Source organism: Desmodus rotundus, chromosome 1 (genome assembly GCF_022682495.2).
Source record: "Desmodus rotundus isolate HL8 chromosome 1, HLdesRot8A.1, whole genome shotgun sequence".
Taxonomy (NCBI): Eukaryota; Metazoa; Chordata; class Mammalia; order Chiroptera; family Phyllostomidae; genus Desmodus; species Desmodus rotundus.
This window is the reverse complement of record NC_071387.1, coordinates 114252915-114275147: the sequence shown is the minus strand read 5'-3', so window position 1 is coordinate 114275147 and position 22233 is coordinate 114252915. Positions and strand designations below refer to the sequence as shown.

Genomic DNA, 22233 nt, shown 5'->3' with positions numbered 1-22233 from the left:
AGACTTGGCTCATAGTATCAGTGGAGGAGAGGGAAAGGGTACTAAAAAGGTGCTTGCAGCCACTGGCATTCCCCACCAGAGGGGCAAGATAAGTGAGATTTTAAGCCTAAGTAACTGAAATATGATGGATTTAACAACAGCAACAACAAGGAAACACAATTAGGTAGCCTTTATAAATACATATACACGTATATGTGTGTACATTACACATCAGAGTGCTCATATTATAACACTGTCCACGATGAAAGAAAATTATACATAAAATCAACCAGCCTGATTATTCCATCAGCTGATTACAAGGTCTTATTTTTTATCCTGATAAAAGGAGTTCCCCATCCATATCACGTGGAACAGTTGACCCTTGAACAAAATAGGTTTGAAATGTACAGGTCCACTCAGATGAGAATTTTTTTCAATAAATACTGTCCATGTATTTTCTCTTCTTTATAACTTTCTTAATAACATTTTCTTTTCTCTAGCTTACTTTATTGTGAGAATACAGTATATAATACAAATAACATATAAAATATGTGTTAATCAGCTATTTGTGTTACTGTAAGGTGTCCAGTTAAGTTTGGGGGAGTCAAGTGTTATATGCAGGCTTCCAATGGTCAGGGTCAGGGCACCCAACCCCCATGTTGTTCAAGGTCAAATGTACTTGTATTACGGGGAAAAAAGGAGTGAAGGAAGAAAAACATTGTTCAGGATAGTGGTGCTTACAAACTGTTCAGGATTTCCAGTAAAATATTCAAGAAGGTAGAGAAAACATTCAAACCTTATAAACAGCACTGCAAAATTAAAAGCCCACCAAGTGCCAAACACGGAGCAGTTTCCACTATCATGCCAATGGAGAAACAGAATGGAAGACATGCACATTTTCATTATTTACTGAGAATTCAATAGACCCAATATGCTGTGTACATGATGAGTAAGACAAAGCCCGTAGTCAGGATCTGGTGTAAGAAAATGGCAAGGAAGCGGCAGAAGGGCAATGCTATGACAGGGTAATTGAATCCATCTGGATTTTTTTTTCCAAGCAAAAGCAACCGACTCTAGCTAAACAGAAAAAGGAATGTGTTGAAAGGATCTCATAACTCATACAATCTCTACAAAGGAAGGAACGCAGGAAGACTGACCACAGGATCACCACTCAATCCATCTGCTATAGACACCACCGCTCGCTGGATATCGTCACCAGCACCACCCCTCAAAAGAGAGGCCGCTGCCAAGAGCACCGGAATGGGTCCTCCCTGTCGCAGGCCCTTCCCACTGCTCACTCCCAACTCAAGGTCTCGGGCTGGAGAATGACTATCCTAGATGACACCCAGGTTGTCAAGGTGTGGTACCAAGAAGCAGTATCAGCCCTCCTCAGTTTCTGAGGAAGGCAGTGGACCGTGGTTCCAAACAAAGCCCATTTAACAGGGAACTTCCTGCACATGAACAGATTCAGATGTTGAGCAAGCAGAAGAAAAACAATTTTCCATTGTGGTGCTACTGCGCCCATGGGAGAGATGACCAATCCAGCCAGATTTCCAGGACCAATGAGAACTCCCCAGAGGGGATGTCCAAACTGAGTAATGAAGGGCTAAAAAGGACAAAGGGATAGAGACCTTAAGAAGAGGGATGGCATGTTTTCGTTTAAAAAACTGGTTTTTATCTAAGTTTCATACTTTAACATTTTAGATTTAAATTCACCATTTTCAGTTAATTTTTACAAGAGGTGTGAAGTTTAAGATGACTTTTTTTGCGTGTGTACTTCTGGTGTAGCTTATTGTTGTGGTTAGTTTATTTGCTTGTTTTGCCTAAGGATATCTGAATGCCCCATTTCCAGCACCATTTGTTGGAAAGGCTATCCTTCCTCTAAGGAACTGCATTTTAGAAAAAATCAGTTAAACTTATTTGTGGGTTTATTTCTGAAATCCCCACTCTATTCTATTGATCCACATGTCTATGCCTCCACCAACACCATACTGTCTTGATTACTGAAGTGAGAATAAGCTACAGTACGAGTGTGGATGATTCCTACTGTTTTATTCTTCTGTCAACACTGTTTTAAGATATTTTAGGGTCTGTGCCTTTTCGTATAAATTTTAGAACAAGCTTATTTGTTGCTACAGAAACCTTACTGGGATTTTAATAGGATCTGCATTAAACTTATGATCAAACTTGGGAAAACTGACACTTTACTATGCTGAATCTTCTAATCCATGAACATTTATTTAGATTTCATTAATTTCTGACTTGAGATCTTTCCTCATTTCTATTTATTGCTATAAATTTCCCTCTGAGTACTAGTTGAGCTGCACCCCAGTATTTTTATTAGCATTCAGTACTATGTACTTTTTCATTTTCTTTGAGACTTCCTCAAAGAAAGACTTATTCAAGAATGTGTTATTTAATTTCTACAAATTTACCAAGTTTCCTTTTGTTTCTGTTATTGATTTCAAATTTGATTCCATTATGGTGGGAGAACACACTATATGATTTCAGTTCTTGTAAAGCTGCTGAAGTTTGTTCTATGGCCAAGGTTATAGTTTATCTTAGTGAATGCTCCAGAAGTGCTTGAAAAAAAAATATTCTGCTATTGTTGGGTGATATGTTATACATATGTCAATTAGATCCTATAATTGTATTGTTCAGATTCTCTATTTCCTTGTTGATTTTCAATCTAACAGTTCTAGTAGTTTTCTGAGAGAGGGTTGTGAAGTCGCCAACTATAAATGTGGATATTTTTAATTTCTCCATTCAGCTATGTTTATTTTTGCTTTATTTATTTTGAGCCTATGATGTTTAGTGTATACTCATTCAGTGTAGATAGAGCCTTGTGTCATTCTAAAATGCCCCTCTCGCTTCCTCTGGCTGTCATTCCTGTTCCTCTTTTCTTGATTTCCTTCAGGTTACTTACGCATTTTGGGGATTCCATTTTAATTCATGTTGTGTTTTGACTGTGTCTTTGGCTAGTTTTTGCAGTGACTGCTCTGGGCATTACAATATGCATACATGACTTACCACAGTCTACTGATGTCAACATTTCACCACTTGAAGTGAAATGTGGCTACCATTAACTCTCACTCTTTTAAATTATATGTTGTTGTTTTAAGTATCACATGGTGTTATAATTTTTGTTTCAATCATCAAATATGATTTATAAAAATCATGAGGAAAATGATCACCTACTGTATGTACATGTATTTATGCTCTTTTCATCATTCTTCCTTCCTTCCTGGTGCTCCAAGACTTTTATCATATCATTAGGGCTGAAGAATTTTCCTTTAGCCAATCTTTAAGGAAAGATCTGCTAGCAACAAATTTTGTTTTTTTTTTACTTGATAATGTCTTTATTTTCGTTCTCAAAGGATAGTTTTGCCATAGAATTCATGGTTGACAGTTCCTCTCTCTTAACACTTGAAATATGTATGTCACTTCCCTCTGGCATCCATGATTTCAGATAAGAAATCTGATGGCAAATTGATGTTAATATATTGTTTATCTCTAGCATCTTTCAAGATATTTTATTTTTTAGTTTTCAAGTAATTAACTTTAAGGTATCTTGGTGTGGATTTCTATGCTTTTTATCCTGTTTGGAGTATGCTTCTGTAGTTAGTTTGGGCATATTCTTCTGACTTGTCCTGTTCACATATCATCCTACTGATCTGCGAAGCTCACTGACCCTGTCCTCTCCCATCTTTACTTATTGTTGCGCCCCTTCAGTGAGTGTTTTGTTTCTGTTACTGTATTTTTGTTGTATAATTCCCTCTTGGTTCTTTTTATAACTTCCATTTCTTTGCTGAGTTTTAGTTTTTCATTTGCTTCAAGAAAATTTGTAACGGATGCATTTTTATGACAGGTGCTTTAAAATCCTTGTCAGATTATTCCACCATCTGATTCATCTGATGTTGGTGTTAGTTCACCGTGTTTTCCTTTCAAGTTGTGATTTTCTAGGTTCTTGATGTGACAAGTGATTTTTTTTATTGCTTTGCAGACATCTGCCTATTATACTAGAAGACTCTAGACTCTATTTTTTATGTTAGCATGCAGTCACGTTGTTTAGGTTGAGTGTGCAGTCCTGGAGTATTTTCAAGGGCTGCGGTTCCAATGGCAGTTTAAATTTTCAGAATGTCTGCAGTGTAATTTTGCTTGGGCTCCCACTGGTCTCTGATGCTGCCATTGGGGCAGAAGGGGTTTTCCAAGATAACCTACTAGCGGGGATGGGGACGCCTATCAGTGGAGGAGGGAAGTCTCAGGCCAGCAGGCTTCCCATGGCAGGCTACTTGTGTGGCAGTCACTCTGGCCAATGGTCCCTGGAAGCCCCAATAACTCTAAGTGGGAGATGGGAGTCTCAGGCCACATGGACAAAGAGGCTTCCCCGGCTGGGCCAATTCTTACAGTGGGGTCCCTCTTGCTAGTGCCACTCAATTACCATGGTATCTCTCAGTGAAGGAAGGAAGCCTCAGGTCCAGCAGGAAAGAAGAGCATTCCACAAGCCAGGTCACTTGTTACAGGGATAGGGTGGTAGGGAGGGATGTCCATCATTCCACTTCACTCAGACGCCTTGGTATCTTTTGGCAGGAGAGGGAAATTGCAGGCCTAGCAGGAAAGGAGAGTACTTGCTCAACGGCTCATTGTTAGTGGGGTTCTGAATCAATCCCTTTGACAGTGGCACTGGGCTCGCCTGATCACATTGAAGGCATTCCCATCTATGCTGTGAGAAATGAGCCCTGTGGGTGGCCATCTGTTGCAAGACTAAGGGTCAGGAAACATGGGGTCAGAATTGCCTTCTTCCTTAGGTGGGGGCGATGTAAGACATCCTGCCGGTCTGTTGTTCCTCCCATGTTGGGTCCCAAACCAGCCAGGTTTGCTCTTCCCACCTTTCAGAGCTCTTACTTGGTTGCCTCTTGTGTTTTCCATGGTTTAGAGTTGTGCGCCACAGGAATGAGCAGGGAGAAGAGTTTATGCCATCTTGTCCAAACCAGAAGTCTTCAAATACTACATCTTCAAATGATGTGCACCTGCATCTGAAAATTAGAGGGTGATCAAGGTGGAAAAGGAGAAGACTGGAGAGCAACGCATGCTTAGAGTTCATGTTATGAATCTAGGGGGGGAAATATGCATAGCCTGGATTCAATAATCTGTGAATTCTTGTCCTTGAGGTAAATAAGAGCCTGAGAAAATATACCTGTAGCCCCTCAGATCCACAAAGAATGAAAACAAGACAGCATCCCTAGGCAGGATCTATGCACATTAATTTGAAAACAGAGGCACAGGGAGGAAAGGAGGCATACGGTCTCCTTGAACATCTTGCAAGAAGAAGCACTTACTGCATTTATCTAGGCTATGTTTTCAAAAAGGTTTGTATAGAGAATAGCCTTGGAAGACAGTGTGTCCTTCTGCAGCAAAATGATAGCTATCTTTATTGACCAGTATAATAAAAAACTGTCCTGCCTTGGCCAGGTGGCTCATTTGGTTGGAGCATCGACCCGTGCACCAAAAGGTTGCAGATTCTATTCCCAGTCAAGGCACATATCTAGGTTGTGGGTTCAATCCCTGGTCAAGGCATAAACAGGAGGCAACAGATGAATGTCTCTCTCACATATCAATGTTTCTCTCTCTCTCCCCACCCCCTGCCTCTCCCTCCCTAACTCCCTCTCTCTCTCTCTCTGTCATCAATGAACATATCCTCAGGTGAGGACTTTAAAAAAGATGTGTCCCTCAAAGGCAAATGTCAAGCAGAATTATTCCTAATTATAAAAGATTCATATTCCCTGAGTGTAGGGGTCCTCTCCCATAATGTATGTACAGATGTACAGATGTTATCTGGTCCCCACAGAGCTGCTTTAATGGAACTGGGACTTGGGAACCAGAGAAAATGATGATATTCTGGTTACTGCTATTATCGTGAGTAATAAGCTGTCCTTATCTCCTGCCACCATCCGTGAAACTGTGGCTGGCTAACTTGTTAGCGTGCAGGCGGGCAAACTTTCAGACTCTTCAATTTTTGACAGGGAGGAAGAGCACAGTGCACAGGTCAATACAGCCTATGCGCCAAATCCAGTCTACTGTTTATAACTATAAGTAAAGCTTTGTTGGGATAGTATCACCCTTATTTATTTACTTATTGTCTATGGCTGCTTTTGTACTACAATGGCAGAGATGGGAAGTTGTAACACAGATCACACGACCCACAAACCTAAAAGAGTCATTATCTGGCTCTTTAAGAAAAAGTTTGCTTACCCCTACCTTAGGTACTTTTTTCATACTGTACATCAAAATAAATTCCAAACTGATTAAACAAACTGTTAAAAAAAAATAATACAAATACAGGGAGGATTTTTTTAAGTATATTTTTAAGTACAGTTGTCCCAATTTTTTTCTCCCCTTGATCCCCTCTCCACCCTGTACCACCCCTACCCTCCAGAATCCCCCCTTTATTTCATGTCCATGGGTTGTACATGTAAATTCTATGCTTCTCCATTTCCTATACTATTCTTAACCTCCCCCTGTTTATTTTCTGCCTACCAACTATATTTCTTATTCCCTGTATCTTCTCCCCTATTATCCCCCTCCCCTTCCCCACTGATAACCCTCCATGTGATCTCCACTCCTGTGATTCTCTTCCTATTCTAGTTATTTCCTTAGTTTTAGTTTTTGTTTTTTAGGTTCAGTTGTTGGTAGTTGTGAGTTTGTTGTCATTTTATTATTCATAGTTTTTGATCACCTTTTTCTTAGATAAGTCCCTTTAACATTTCATATAAGGGCTTGGTGATGATGAACTCCTTTAACTTGACCTTATCTGGGAAGCATTTTATCTTCCCTTCCATTCTAAATAAAAGTTTTGCTGTTTGCTGGATAGAGTAATCTTGGATGTAGGTCCTTGCTTTTCATGACTTCAAATACTTCTTTCCAGCCCCTTCTTGCCAGTAAGGTTTCTTTTGAGAAATCAGCTGATAGTCTGATGGGAACTCCTTTGTAGGTAACTGTCTACTTTCCTGTTGCTGCTTTTCAGATTCTCTCCTTATCTTTAATCTGGAGTAATGTTAATTATGATGTGCCTTGGTATGTTCCTCCTTGGGTTCAATTTATTTGGGACTCTCTGGGCTTCCTGGGCTCCCTGGAAGTCTATTTCCTTTGACAGATTGGCGAAGTTTTCCTTCATTATCTATTCAAATAAGTTTTCAATTTCTTGCTCTTGTTGCTCTCCTCTGGCACCCCTATGATTCAGATGTTGGAACATTTAAAGTTGTCCTGGAGGTTCCTAAGCCTCTCCTCATTTTTTTGAATTCTTGTTTCTTCATTCTGTTCCAGTTGGATGTTTATTTCCTCCTTTTGTTCCAAATAGTTGATTTGAGTCCCATTTTCCTTCCCTTTACTGTTGGTTCCCTGTATATTTTGCTTTATTTCACTTTGTGTAGCTTTCATTTCTTCCTTCATTTTGCTACTGAGCTCAACCATTTCTGTGAGCATCCTGATTACCAGTATTTTGAACTCTGCATCAGATAGGCTGTCTATCTCCTCATCGCTTACCTATTTTTCTGGAGTTTTGACCTGTTCTTTCATTGGGGCCTTATTTCTTTGACTCAGCACACCTGTTAAGTTGTAAGGGGGTAGAGCCTTAGATTCGCCAGGGCAGGGCAACCCTCTTTGCTGCATTGTGGCGTTGTCTGTCACAACAGGGGAGGGGTCAGAGGGAACTATGCTGCTTGTTGGCTCCACTCTAGCCCCACTTTCCAATAAACTCTCTTGTGAGGCTGGGAGTTTCTTCCACCTTCACAACCCCCACAGTATTTAACAGCTAGAGGTTTTAGTCTTTAGTTTCCAGGGGTTAGCCAGCCCCTCCTTGCCCGCACAATCTGCTGCCTTACAGCGAGTCCTCTCCATCCACCAAGCTGCCCATCTCTGCCTCACAAGAAGGATTTGAGAAAGATGGAGGAGCAGGAAGCACCAGGAATCTGTTTTCCCCACCTAGACAACTGCACTGGAGAATCTGTCTGATATTTGTTTTTGAAACTCTGGGGTCTGATGAAGGCTTCCAATTTCCAGAGGAAAGCCTAGATGGTTAATTTTTGTCAATTATAGCTCTTAAAAGAGCAAGAACTACCCATATGCTAACACCAGCCACAAGGTAGGCAGCTGTGCACCTCTTCCTGACACAGCTTGCGCACAGCTTGGGAGTGCTAGGGTAGGTAAAAATGATCCTGTCCTCCAAATACTGGAAATCTGTGACCTGATTCCTGATTGCTGCTTCTAATCACAGAGGGGCAGACATTGTTGTTGCACCTCCTGTCATCTTTGCAAGCCACGCCCCCTTATCCAGTGTTCATCAACAACAATAAAAAATCACAAAGCATACAAAGACACATAAAAGTATGGCCCCTCAAAGGAAAAAAATAATTCAACAGAATCTGTCCCTGAAGAATATTCCATGGCAGATATATCAGGCAGACTTAAAAAAAAAAAAAAAGTGTCCTCAAAATGCTCAATGAATTAAAGGAAGATGTGGAGAAAGACAATTAAATGATGTGTGAACAAAACAGAAATATCAACAAAGAGATAAAAAGCCTTAAAAAACCAAAAAGAAATTCTGGAGTACAAAAGTATAATAATTTAAATAAAAAGTTCATTAGAGGAATTCAAAGACATATTTGAGGTTGCACGAGAATCAGTGAACATGAACATAAGACCATGGACATTATCAAGCTAAGGAGAAGAAAAAGGAGAAAGGATGAAGAAAAGTAAAGAGCCCGTGCAACCTGAGAGACATCATCATGTGCAACAACATGTACATCGTAAGTGTCAGAAGGAGGAGAGAGAATATATGAACAAATAATGACTGAAAACTTCCCATATTTGAAAAGAGGCATGACTATGAAATATCCGAGAGGCTCAACAAACTCCAATAAGATGAACTCAAAGAGACCCACACCAAGACACATTATAATCAAATTTTCAAAAGACAAAGATCAAATCTTGAAAATGGTGAGAAAGAAGTGAATCGTCTCATACAAGGGATCTTCAATAAGATTATCTACCAATTTCTCATCAGAAACTTTGGAAGCCAGAACACAATGGACACATATTGAGTGCTAAAAGAAAGAACTCTCAACCAAGAAATTTGTATCTGGCAAAATTGTCCTTCAAAAGTGAGGGAACAATCAAGACATTCCCAGATAAAGAGAGCTGACGAGTTGGGAATCTTCAACACTTCTTTCTAGAAATAGATAGAACAAGTAGACAGAAAGTCATCAGGGATGTAAAATGACTATCATCAAATCAACTTCCAATCTGGGTTTGTATTTACTAGAGTTTTATTTGGGGCTGGGGAGAGGGAAAGAGAAAAAGATATACAAAGTAAAGACAGGACAGGGACCCTTTTAAAGCAGGCCTCCCTCATACCCCTGTTACCTTCTACAATGAAAGGTAAATGTGCTTTATCATATATGACATGTGCTATATGCAGGGTCCAGCAGAAGTAACACCTGCTTCAGTGTGGTTGGTAGGGTAATAATATTGGTTTAATAATTTATAGTTTTAATTTGAACATGTCACCTAAAATGTCATATGGTGTGCTTCAGTGTGATATTGTTATGTTACAGAATTACATGCTTATGATTTTGTTATAAAAGATTTTGTAATAAAAAAGGGGCAGTTTGTGTTGTACCTGTGCGGATGTATATACTATATATGCTATATAAGAGCTACACATATATACACATACTTATGATTAATACGTCATATTTATTTTCTATACTAGAACACTGCCATGGTAAGGAGAGGAAAATAGACTGTCAATTAAATTAAGTGAACATCAAATAGGCAAGTCCTCCTCCATCAGCATCCTTAAAGTTATGTTTTCCTGGCTGAAAGAATCTCCTGCTCTCCTGGTTTAGAAAATAAAGACAGCAAAGCCACAAAGTCTTGGCAGAATGATTGGCAGGCCCTTAATCTTTCTGGCAAATACTCCTTGACATACAACTGAAAAAAGAAAAGAAAAAAAATCACATTTCCTATAATGCACTTCTCTTGGCGTTCTCGTCTAAACTCCTATCTATACACCATAAGAGTTGCTTCGGTTCAGCTCAGGGCTTTCAATAGTTCAAGTTTTGTCATTCTTCACTACGACTGTTTTCCCTGCCACCCAGCAGCAAGTCATGACCACTTCCTTATAAATAGCCAATATTATCTGGTTCAGGTACCTACTGTTGCATAACTCATACCCCAAAACTCAGAGGCTTAATATGACACATGTAATATTTTTCGCTATCAATTCTGTAGGTTAGCTTGGTGGATTTTCCACTCCCTATGATACGTGTTGAAGTCACTCATGCAGCTGTATTCACAGGGAGTTTGGCTGGGGCTGCACATCAAAGAAAACCAATGTCACTCAGATTTCTGACAGTTGATGCTAGCTAGTTAGGACACCTTGCTCCTCCTCCACTCCAGTACTCTAGACTGCTAGATTGGCTTCTTTATAGCACAATAGCTGGGTCCCTAGAGAAAACAGTCCAAGAGGACAGGCCTCAATATTCAATCACTTATCCAGCCTCTGCTTGCATCATGCTTGCTAATAGGCCACTGACCAAAGCAGGTCACACTGATTGCCACGCCTAGGGGATTAACGAAGTGTTTGAATGCTGGGAGTCGTGGTTCAAGGAGGGCTCCCCAGTTAATGGACTCCTGTATCATTTATAATAATTATGTTCATCTCCAAGCCGTAAGGCAAAAATCCTCACATTAGTGATAATTTCTTAGTTTTCAAAGAGTTTTTACACTCAGTGTAAGAGCTAATAGCTCTAGATCAATTTTTTGGCATAACAAAATCCTTTTGGTGATTATTGCAGTTCTCTAGATAGGCAAATGACTTAATTTTAGATATTTAATATATGTTTACCATATTCTGTGCTAAGCGACTCAAAGAAAAAATGATTCTGACTTCACTGTATACGCCTTTTTTTATATAAACCTATACTTTTTCCCTGGAAAGACAAAAACTATTCAAAAAGGTAAAATAAATTTTGTTAATTCTTTAAACTGAAATAAAACTGAACTATATTAACCAAGTATCAAATTACTACCATAATAACACAGGTATACAATTTATTCCAAAGAACTTAAGAACACATTTTGAATGTACGCTGTTGATGAGAGGCAGTCTACAAACAGAAAATGCTACAAGGAACCACTTTCGCTCTTCAAAATTATCAAGGCCATACAAAACTTTTACTTACGTGGTTTACATCAATCAATATGTACATATTAGGTATGAGAACCATGTAAAGTTTAAAATATTTTTATATTATTTCAGTTATGATAACTATAAGCCTATTATATAATAACACAATACCATGGTTTTATAAAAAATAGTTTCAAAAACAAAAAGAAAGAGTAAAACAGCTAAATTCTTATGTAAGTTTCTGCATTCCAACTACTGTGACACATTGTTTTGGTGAAGCTACATGAACAAAATCAGGCCTCACACAGAAATGCAGCTAAGGAAGAAGGAGTATTTAAAAAGCTCTGCCAGAAAATTGTGTATGTTCTACTTTGATACTACACCAACACTTGGCATGTGGTAGTTTCATAAAGATTAGCTTCGTTGTAGCATCTGAAACCTATTAACGGACTTTTCATATTTAGTTACATAAAAATCTACTTGCCTATCCTGTACTTTCAATTTTATTCTATAACATCACACGTTGATCATTTGAAAAATACTGGTTAAGTTATGCAGACCTTTCAAATATTAACACATTTCCTTGCATAATAATTTAAAAACCACATTTTTAAATACCTCAATTGATCTGATTATTATTGGGAGGCTTTCAAACTTATGGCAGCTAATACAAGTTTTCCAAAATTCTAATTTTCATTTTAAAGCTCAGATTTTATTACTGGCAACAAATAATTTCAGTTGTTTCCTTGAAGTGGCAGGCTCACATTAATTTTAAAAATAAATCTGCCAAATAACTAAGCCTAAGTAACCATAGTTTTTTTTGATGTAAAAATGACATTTCATGAAAACAGCCACTTCCAACCTAAGTGCACAAATGCTTTTCTAGAAGACAACTATATTTTGGTATGCAATAAAAGTGCTTATGCATACATTCGGTTTCTTCAAACAAAACATTAAAAATACAAATATTCAAAGGGTAGAGATTTTTTTTAATTAATAATTCATCAAGGTAATTCTTAAGTGAAACTGGCATTTTTTTAAAACCCAGGGAGCACATGCGCCTTGACTGTTAGTGCAGTGTGGGACATGCCTTAATTCATGCTGAAGGGTCAGCGTATTTACGCCCCATTGCTTTTGCACTATTAGTTCAAATGTCTATACACACATAAACAGACTCAACATTATAATAATATTAAAGAAATAGTTTTGACCTCCAGGACCCCAAAGGGAATGCAGATCACACTTTAAGAACAATTTTTCTAAGTTAATAGCAATAAGTAATTAAGTCAATGTTACAAATCAAGAATTTTGTTGAGGAGAAAAAGTGCTATAATTATAAAAATCAAAGAAATTAACTGAAAACTTATGTTAAAATTGAAATCACTTTGGAAAACTGTTCATATAACATCTACTAATATAAACATATGCTTAAGCAATTCCAATCCGAGGTGTATACTCAAGAAAAATGAGTGTCATGTCCAAAGAATTGTACATAAATTGTACATAAATATATTGACTTTATATATAACATTAAAAAACAAGCAACAATCCTAATGTCTATTAACAGATGAATAAATTTTAAGCATATCTACAAATGGAATATATTTAGCAAGAAATGAAGCATTAATATACACAAAACATATATGAATCTCAAAATAATTATAACAAATGAAGGAAGCAAGATAAAAAAACATAATGCATGAATATATTAAATTCTAGAAAATACAAATTGACATACAGAGACAGAAAGCAAGTCAGTAGTTTCCTGGGAACAAGAACAAAGAGAAAGATGGATTACAAAGAAACACAAGGAAATGTTGGGGTTGTCTGTTACCTTGATTTTGGTGATGGTTTCACTAGTATATATATACACATACATTCCACTGGGGCAATAAGGCATATGCGTAACATTTGTATAATGGGGAATAGACTGATAACTGCTTCCCAAGAGACACAGAAAAAGAGCTTTGGAATCAAAACTAGTCGTAAGCTACTTTCTGTTATGGGAAACAACGAGAACTGCTTTAAATAGTTATGAAGGATATAGAACCCTGCTATCCAATATGGCAGCCACCAGCCACGTGTGTCTATTTAAATTTAAATTTAAATGCATTAAAATTAAATTTAAAATTCAATTCCTTTGTCACACCAGCCACATTTCAAATGTTAAATAGCCACACAGGATTAATAGCTGTATGAGTTACATGGTTAGGCAGGTGTGTGGTTAGGTATCAAGTGTTAGGTATTGGGTTGGGTGTTAGGTATACAGTTAGGTATACTTCCCTGTGTAAGGCAGACAAAGAGCATTCCCACCACTGCAGAAAGTTCTACTGGACACAGCTATAGAGATGGATGTACGTACAGCCCCTATCAGCATTACCACCAGTACACCACTCCTTCTACTGCTGCCTTCCATACTCAGAACCCTGACTCCAATTTACGGGTTCCCAAGAGAAGAATGCTTCCACCGCATTCCGGGGAAGTTGTGTCAATGGACAATTCTCCACGGTGGTTCTGCACCTCTTTTTTTTTTTAATTTTTATTTTTATTCAATTACAGTTGTATGCCTTTTCTCCCCATCCCTCCACCCCACCCCAGCCAAACCCACCTCCCTCCCCCGCCTCCACCCTCCCCCTTGATTTTGTCCATGTGTCCTTTATAGTAGTCCCTGTAATCTCCTCTCCCCACTGTCCCCTCCCCACTCCCCTCTGGCTATTGTTAGATTGTTCTTAACTTCAATGTCTCTGGTTATATTTTGTTTGCTTTTTTCTTCTGTTGATTATGTTCTGCACCTCTTAAATCAGCTTTAGTACCAGACCATCTTCTCAAGAATGTTTGCACAGCAAACAGCCTTGGAAGACAGAGAGAGTATAACTTTCTCGCATAAAGATTTGTTTCCTGACTAGCATAATAAAGATAATGTCTCCCATATGAAAAAGTGCTCAACATCACTAGCCATCAGAGAAATGCATGTTAAAACCACAATGAGATACCACCTCACACCTGTCAGAAGAGCCATCATCAATAAATCAACAAACAGTAAGTGTTGGCAAGGATACGGAGAAAAGGGAACCCTCGCTCACTGTTGGTGGGATTGCAAATTGGCACAGCCACTATAGGAACAGTATGGAGGTTCCTCAAAAAATTAAAAATAGAACTACCTCGTACCCAGCAATTCTACTTCTGGGTATATATCCAAAGAAATCTAAAACCCTAATTAAAAAAAAATGTACACCTATGTTCATTGCAACATTATTTACAATAGCCAAGAGCTGGAAGCAACCCAAATCCCCATCAAGAGATGACTGGATAGAGAAGATACATACAATGGAATATTACTCGATCATAAAAAAGAATGAAATCTTACCACTTGCAACAACATGGATGAACCTAGAAAGTATTATACTAAGTGAAATAAGTCAGACAGAGAAAGACAAGTATATTATTTCACTTATATGTGAAACCTAAAGAACAAAAGGAAAAAACAAAACAGAAAAAGACTCATAGATACAGAGAACAAACTAAGGCTGCCAGATGGGAGAGGGCTCGGAGGGTGAGTCTCCAAAGAGGCAGCCTGTGTTGTTAATACGCAGCCCTGCCTGCCCTTTTAAGCAGGAGCAGGGAACCCTAACACCGTATTTCTCAAATTCCCTTGTCTGAAGTGTTCTGATTTAGACTCCACCAATAAGAAGCAAAAAGATTTAGAAGGCAAAAGGAGAAACTATTATTCATCTCTGGCAGCAGCTGGCAGATACAAGGGCATGCAGCAAACATCAGTCTGCAGCAGCTTCCAAGGGAGCTCCGGGGAAACATTCCCTTCAGTGCCGCAGCAGCTCAGGTCACCCGAAGCAGTGTCCCGTGAGTCTAGCACTTTCTGATTTTCTCAAAGCCAGAAGCAGTTCTCTGACCTTCACTACCCCAGGTCTTCCAATGCCTTGGTAAGCATTTAGTTGGCTTACGTTATTAAATCTGTTCTTGCTAAAATACCCAAGGTGTTTCCTGTTTTCCTGAAAGACACAGATGGGTCAGATTTGGTCAGGTGGAAATTAGAGTGGGGAAGAGAAGCAGGACACAATGTATGAAGGTTAAAACGGAAAATAGAGCTGAACAAGTGGGTCAGGACTATACTAAGTAGGGTCTGAGAGGAGATGGATACTACACAAAGATACATCTATTAAGCTGTAGTAAGTGTTATGTAGAAATTCCAAGCAGTGTAAGGGAATAAGAGGGAAGGTTATGTCATATGAGGTAGTAAGGGAAAGCCTCCTTGAGCAGAGATGGAAGAGAGTAGACAGAAACTAGAAAGCTAGGGAGGACTTTGGGCTCAGTGCATCCAGGGAGTAGCAGGAAGGCTACTGTGGTTGAACTGAAGCAGGAAGACCAGATCACATAGGGCCTCGGAGGACTTAGGCTTTTATTCTGAATGACAGCGACATGACCTGATACATCTGGCTGCTGTGTAGAAAACAGACAGTGGGTGATGACAAGAGTGGGGCCTGGAAAAACAGTTAGGTGATCAATGAAGTAATAAAAGGAGCATATTACAGTGACTTGGACCACAGTAAAGCAGTATAATTGGTGAAAAGTACTTGCAGGATATGTTTGGAAAAGATTTGCTGGTGGAACAGATGTGGGAGGAAGGAAGAGATGGAGGGAGGGAGAGAGGGAAGAAAGAAAAGGAAGGGAGGGAGGGAGGATAAAACGGAATCCCAAGTCTCTGGCCTGAGCAACTGAAAGGGTACTTGACATTAACTGACAGAGTGAAGACTGAAGAGAACAGACTTAGGAGAAGAAATAGAAATCAGTTTTTGACATGTTAAATTCAAGATGCTTATTACATTTCCAAATGGATATGTTGAGTTAGAATTAATGGAAAGCCACTATGGGCATTTAGAAGGGAGTAGCTAGATGAGAATTGTAATTTAGAGATTAATTGGCTTAGTGGCAGATAAACTGGGCAGGGAGGCAGAGTGGGGAGGTCCACTGGAAGCCAGAAGTAGAGGGGGAAACTAACTGCAGTGAGGACACCCTGGACCCGGGGGGTGACAATGAAAACAGACTGGAGCAGAGGTTCTCAATGGGGCCAAGACCACGCCCTGAGAGCATTTTGGAAATCTGTGGAAATATTTTTGTCATAACGATGGTTGGGAGGCACTACTGCCAATAAGCAGGTGGAGCCAAAGTTTGCACATCTCTTGCAATGCTCAGGATAGTCCCACACAGGAAAAAATAGTGTCCTGTGGTCTATTTCCTTTCAAATAACTCACTAGATCTCCATACTTGTGAAAAACCTGATTATAATTATTTGAGCCTAGATACCTACTTCATTTTACAAAGACTGTATTTTCTGCACAATATCACCACGTACTGAATTTTTTCAGGAATGCAGCTACTACTATACAAACTGAAGGAAGAGAACAGTCTTTTGTGTAAAATATTACAAGAAATTTCACCATTCTGAAAAATAATGCCACAGAAAACAGTTTCTGGTATTTAAATCATTAATAAAATATCTGTATACCTGCATAATATTTGTAGGTATACAAATATATTACAGAAGAGATTTGAGATGCTTTGGTAGAATAGGAACCCAATATTAAATTAACAGACTTGAAATTCAGGATTCTCACTTATCAAAGTGATGGGGAACTCAAGAGTTAAAGATTTTAGCCATAGTTATAGTTGATAGGCTTAACTGATTAATGCATGTGGAAGGCTGTTAATCCAGGAACTGGAATACTGACTCCTGGAGGTCTACAAGCAATTCGGCCTTTGTGCCCCAGGGGGTCTGCAATTGAGCCATTGTGTTCCAGGGAGGGAATGTCCAGGCACAGGTAAAGAATTGTTGATCACAACCCGTTGATCACAGATTAAGATATTCTAGGAAAATTGCTACAAAACCACAACTCTTATCGATTAACCTTTTTCCAAACCCCTTACCTACTCTTTCCTTCTTATAAAAACGTTGGCTTGAGATGAGATATTAAGATGATTTTTTTAGGGTACATAATTGGCCATCTTCTCAGATCACCAGCATCTGAATAAAGCACCCAGAAAGATTCAATCTTAGTCTCTATTTATTGGTTCTGGTAGGGACAGACAGCATGAATACTGACTTTTCTGTTTCAAAAGTTTTTAAAATTATTATGGTCATTCCATGTATTGTTAATTTTTATAGCACAATGATGAGAAATCTGTCTTGCACTAATTATTTGAAATTGAACTTGTTTATTTTAGGGTTGTCTGTCATTTCTGAAACTGTCACCAGAGGTCCACCACACTTCTCTCAGCCACTCTTGCTACGATTCCTGTTTCCAGTCCACCCTCTATTCCCATTGTCACTTCAAGAATATAGTTGCCCAAGTTTTGTGATTAATTAGCTACAGTATGAAGATCTCAACAGGATGTGGAATTTCAAAACAGGAGATATACTTTCTGTGACAATACATCACCACTCCTCCCAAGTCACAACAGAGAAGTTGTTCTGATTCAACACACAAATAAGACCCCACTCATTTGCAAGTTACATCCAAGTTTCCCATTTTTCCATTCTGACAGTCTATAATTTGCTGGCAGGTTAAGCCCTACTTCAAGTAGGTTTATTTCCCTCTCTCCCTATTATTACACATAAATAAGTATGGCCTGTTAATAATTCTTGTAAAGAATAACTCCTTATCTGTTTATAAACTTCTCTTAAATATAAACTTATCCATTATAATAAGACAATCTACTAAGCCAGGACAAGAGGAATATGGAAAGTGAGACAGACAGTTAAATAAGCAATTTGCAGCCATCTTGTAAATCCTATCCTCCCTAAACCGAGGACACTTCAGAGTAAATGTTTTACATGTCTCCTCCCCAAACAGAGGGTAAATAGTTTAAGTCACCCTACTCAGGGAGACAAAGCAGAAATCCAATTAGAACCATTTGCCAACCACACCCAAGGACATATAAAGTTAAGGGAATAAGTCTCATTTGGATACATCAGCATAAACTGATGAATATTCTATTAGATCCTCCCTTAAGACCTCCCCTAAACTCCCAACTCCCAGTCTTTAAAACTCCTAAAAACGACGGTCCCAGCACACACTCTTTCTCCTAGGAGCACACCTGCCCCTTTCCCTTCCCTCATCCCCTCTTCCCCCACAGGCGTGCATCTCCTAAACCCCAAAAGACCCCCACAAGACTTGCAACCAGGGAGCAACAGGCAGCAGCAGCTCATCCAGGCTAACTCCCTGACCCTGTCCCCAAGGCTCCCTTTTCTCTGACTTCTTAGTGAGCCAAAAAAGCCCAGCCTAGCCTCATTTCCCCACCTAGTATCCTAGGCCCATCCTTGTCTCACTGTCCCCAGCTTTAATAAATGTCCTCTAAATATCACCTGGACTCGTATTGTAAAATCCTTCCTGCACAAAGGAAGAACCCACTACCGTCTGGCCATAGGCAGACCTGCTCAGGGCCGGGTCCCCTTTCTGGTAACAATAATAGCTGACGGTTCCATTATCCCTTCTAATATAGCAGTGTCTGAGCATTTCACACAGAAATACAAACTACTGTAATATAAAGGACTTCCTTTTTTCTCTCTTTATGTTATGAGAGCTAATTTTTTAAAAAGTATGTAGATGACATTATATTTGTAATTCTATAAATATAATCTAGCCGTGGTAAAAGGGACATTACAAAATACTGGTGATAAGGAAAAGGCATTGTGTCTGACACTGCAGAAAATCACTGGGAAACAAAAACAAAAGCACACTAAGCAAACAACTAGAACAGGAACAGAACCACAGAAATGGAGATCACATGGAGGGTTATCAATAGGGGAGTAGGAGTGGGAGAGAGGGAGGAAAGGTATAGAGAATAAATAGCATAAATGATAGGTGGAAAATAGACAGGGGTAGGGTAAGAATAGTGTAGGAAATGTAGAAGCCAAAGAACTTATAAGTATGACCCATGGACATGAACTATAGGGGGGGAATGTGGGAGGGAGGGGGTGGGCAGGATGGAGTGGAGTGGGGGGGGAATGGGACAACTGTAATAGCATAATCAATAAATATATTTAAAAAAAAAAGAAACAAGTGAGTTGGTAAGACATACTATATGATCTCACTTATAAGAGGAATCTAATGAATAAAATAAACTAATGAACAAAATAGAAGCAGATTCATGTGGACATGGAACAGACTGACAGCAGCCAGATAGGATGGGGAGGGGTTAAGGGTGGAAAGAAGGGGAAGAGACTAGTCAAAAAACATTCACGAATGACCCGTGGACATGGACAGCAGTGTGGGGATTGATTGTTGGAGTGCCCTCCTGGAAAGAGGAGGTCAAAAGGTGAAAAATTGGGACAACTGTAACAGAATAACTTCTTAAAACCCAATAATGTATTAAACAAAAAGTCATTAAAAAGTTATAAAAGACATCAAAAAAAGAAAGAAAGTATCCCACAGGGAGATCTCATCATGAATTCCTAAATGGGCAGGACTTGGTGGGTATTCACCCCCCAGGCATATAGCTGCTTTAGTAAGAGGGTTTATCTTTGCCTTAAGCCAACCCTGTCCATCATTTCTGCGCACCCAGGTGAACACACCTGTGAAATGCCTCTTTTCAGAACCACCCTCCAGAGAGCACACAATCTTCTTAACCATCCTGTAATCCAATCCCCTGCCTTGTTTCTCTGACTTTCATGTCTTTAAATTTCTTTAAATTCCCTCTTTAATCCCAAATGCATCAAAGAAGGTGCAAACTGCCATTCTGGGAAGCATTTTTCTCAGTCTGCTGAGATCTTGCTTCCAAGCATATCCTCTGTTTGGTTCAAGTAAGTTTTTATAAAAATTCTCCAAATGTTTTGAATTTCTTATATTAACAATATACAAAATGCACTAAACATAAAAGAAAGTATGAATTGGACTTCATTCAAATTTAAAACTTCAAAAGATACTATTAGGGAAATAAAAAAAGAAGCCATAGATTAAGAGAAAATAGTCATAATGTACATCAGGCAAAAGGCTCATACCCACAATATATAAAGAGCTCCTACAAATCAATAATATAAAGTCTGAAAACCCAATCTGAGCAAAACATATGAACAGACACTTCACAAATGAAAGGACAAAGCCAGAACCATTTGCTATTGTGGTGTCATTTGCCGAGCAGGCCTATAACCTTGTTAAACATGACTGCCATTTAACTCTTCTGAGCTTATGTCCCCAGGATAGGAAAATATGGACAAGCAAGAACAAAACATGACTAACCACTCCCCACAGCCACAGGCAAAAAACATTGGAGCAAATTGCAGCTTACGCAAAACCAAACAAAACCTCCTGTATTGCAATGCCTCTAACAGCCCGGTAACCCACAGCAGAAACACCCCCCTCAACCCTTTATACCCAATGAAAGCTCAAAACACCAATGCCTCAGGGCCAGCATAATTCTCCATGCCTCTCCCCTTTCCTCTCTTGGAAAGTGAATAAAACTTTGCTCTGTGAATTTTCCTCTCTTTGTGAATTTTTTCCCAGCCCATGTCAACAGCCACCCTAACAGCAAATATGAATGACCGATATGCACATGTGCTCCTCATCATCAACAGTCATCGGCAAAATGTGGTTTCAAAATGTAAATTGAAACCACAATGCTACCACTGCCACTACCTAGAATGGATAAAATTAAAAACAACTCCCAACACCACCTGATGGTGAGAATATGTAGCAACGGGAACTTTCGGAAGTCACTGATACAAGTACAAAATAGTAAAGCCACACTGAAAACAGACTGGGAGTTTCTTATAAAGTTAAATATATATCGAGTCTATATGTACTCAAGGAAATTAAAACATATGCTCACCAAAAAAACCCCACTGTATGAGAATGTTCATAGCAGTTTTATTCATTAATAACAAAACAGTGAACCCCCCCCCAAAAGTCTATCAACGTACTAAAACCTGTGGTATGTTCATACTATTGAACACTACTCAGCAATAAAAAGGAATGAACTACTGATACATACTTTAACATGAATAAATCTGAGAAACCGAGTTTAAGAAGCCACTTGCAAAAAACTAGACATTATAGAATTGCATTCAAATGAAATTCTAGAAATGGCAAAATTACAGGGAGCAACTAGAACTACTGTTTCCTGGCGGGGGGTGGGGAGAATTGACTAAAAATAGGCACAAGTGTTAGTGTAGGTAGCTAGATATTAATAAAGGAAGGGGGAAACGAGAATCAGACATAAGAAGCCTAATCCACCAGGAAACAACAGCTTCACACATTCCCCAGGGAACATCTAAGTCCCCCAAGCAGACAGAAAGGATCGCTAACTGGTCATTACCAGGGGAGGGATAAATACATCGGCAGAAATTCCTCTGCTGGGCACACGCCCAGTACAAGTCAAGACGGCTCCGAGGGTGGTCCCTCTACTGCGGCATGCTGCAGGAGAAACCAGGATGGCGACCATAAAGGCCCGTCAGTCTACCCTGGGAAAGGATCAGACTGGATAAGGGACACAGAACCCAGAAGACCTAGCAAATGGATTGGTTAGAGGGAGGCAAGCCATAAAAACTTGGGAAGTTGATTGGTTGGTTTAAAGAAAAGCCTGGTTCCTCACAAACCCAAGGTGATACCATCAGCCAAACAAAGAAGCACTCTCTCTGCCCCCACCCCCCATAACATGCACTCATCCCATTCCTGTGTTTTCTCTCCACGGCAACCATGTGGCCCCAGCAGCACATGGGGGTAGCCACGTCAAGCAGGCTCCAAGTCAAGCCTGGGAACTGGACACAGCAAAAGAACAGCTGGAAACTGGACTAAGCTTTGAAATGGACTAACCTTTGGCATGGCACAGAACCTCTGGACACTGGCCATATTTCTGAGCCTGAAGAAGACAGGGTTGGACTTTCTCAACGGCGAGACAGACGGAAATGAGATATTGGGAACCTGAACGTAGCCTTCTATTTTCACCCAAAATAAATCTTACCACGCCACAACCTCCCATACATGGGTCCCTGGAATGCTTTCTTTGTGACTCTGAAAGAACACGATTTCCAACTGGCAAAACAAGTAAACTTGTGG

At 39.4% G+C, this 22233-nt stretch overlaps 1 protein-coding gene across 3 annotated transcripts in view; it reads right to left on the bottom strand.

Annotated features, from left to right (window-relative positions):
• LOC112314803 (S-adenosyl-L-methionine-dependent tRNA 4-demethylwyosine synthase TYW1) overlaps positions 1–22233 on the bottom strand; it is a 161184-nt gene that overhangs the window by 100862 nt on the left and 38089 nt on the right. The window contains exon 10 of one of the 3 annotated variants that reach the window (XM_053929786.2): positions 9200–9969. The exons of the other annotated variants lie outside the window; for them this stretch is intronic. Within the exon in view, the coding sequence (XP_053785761.1) occupies positions 9841–9969 (129 nt within the window). The 3' untranslated portion in view covers positions 9200–9840. Of the gene's footprint in view, positions 1–9199; positions 9970–22233 lie in introns of those variants that run through there. 3 annotated transcript variants of the gene reach the window in all.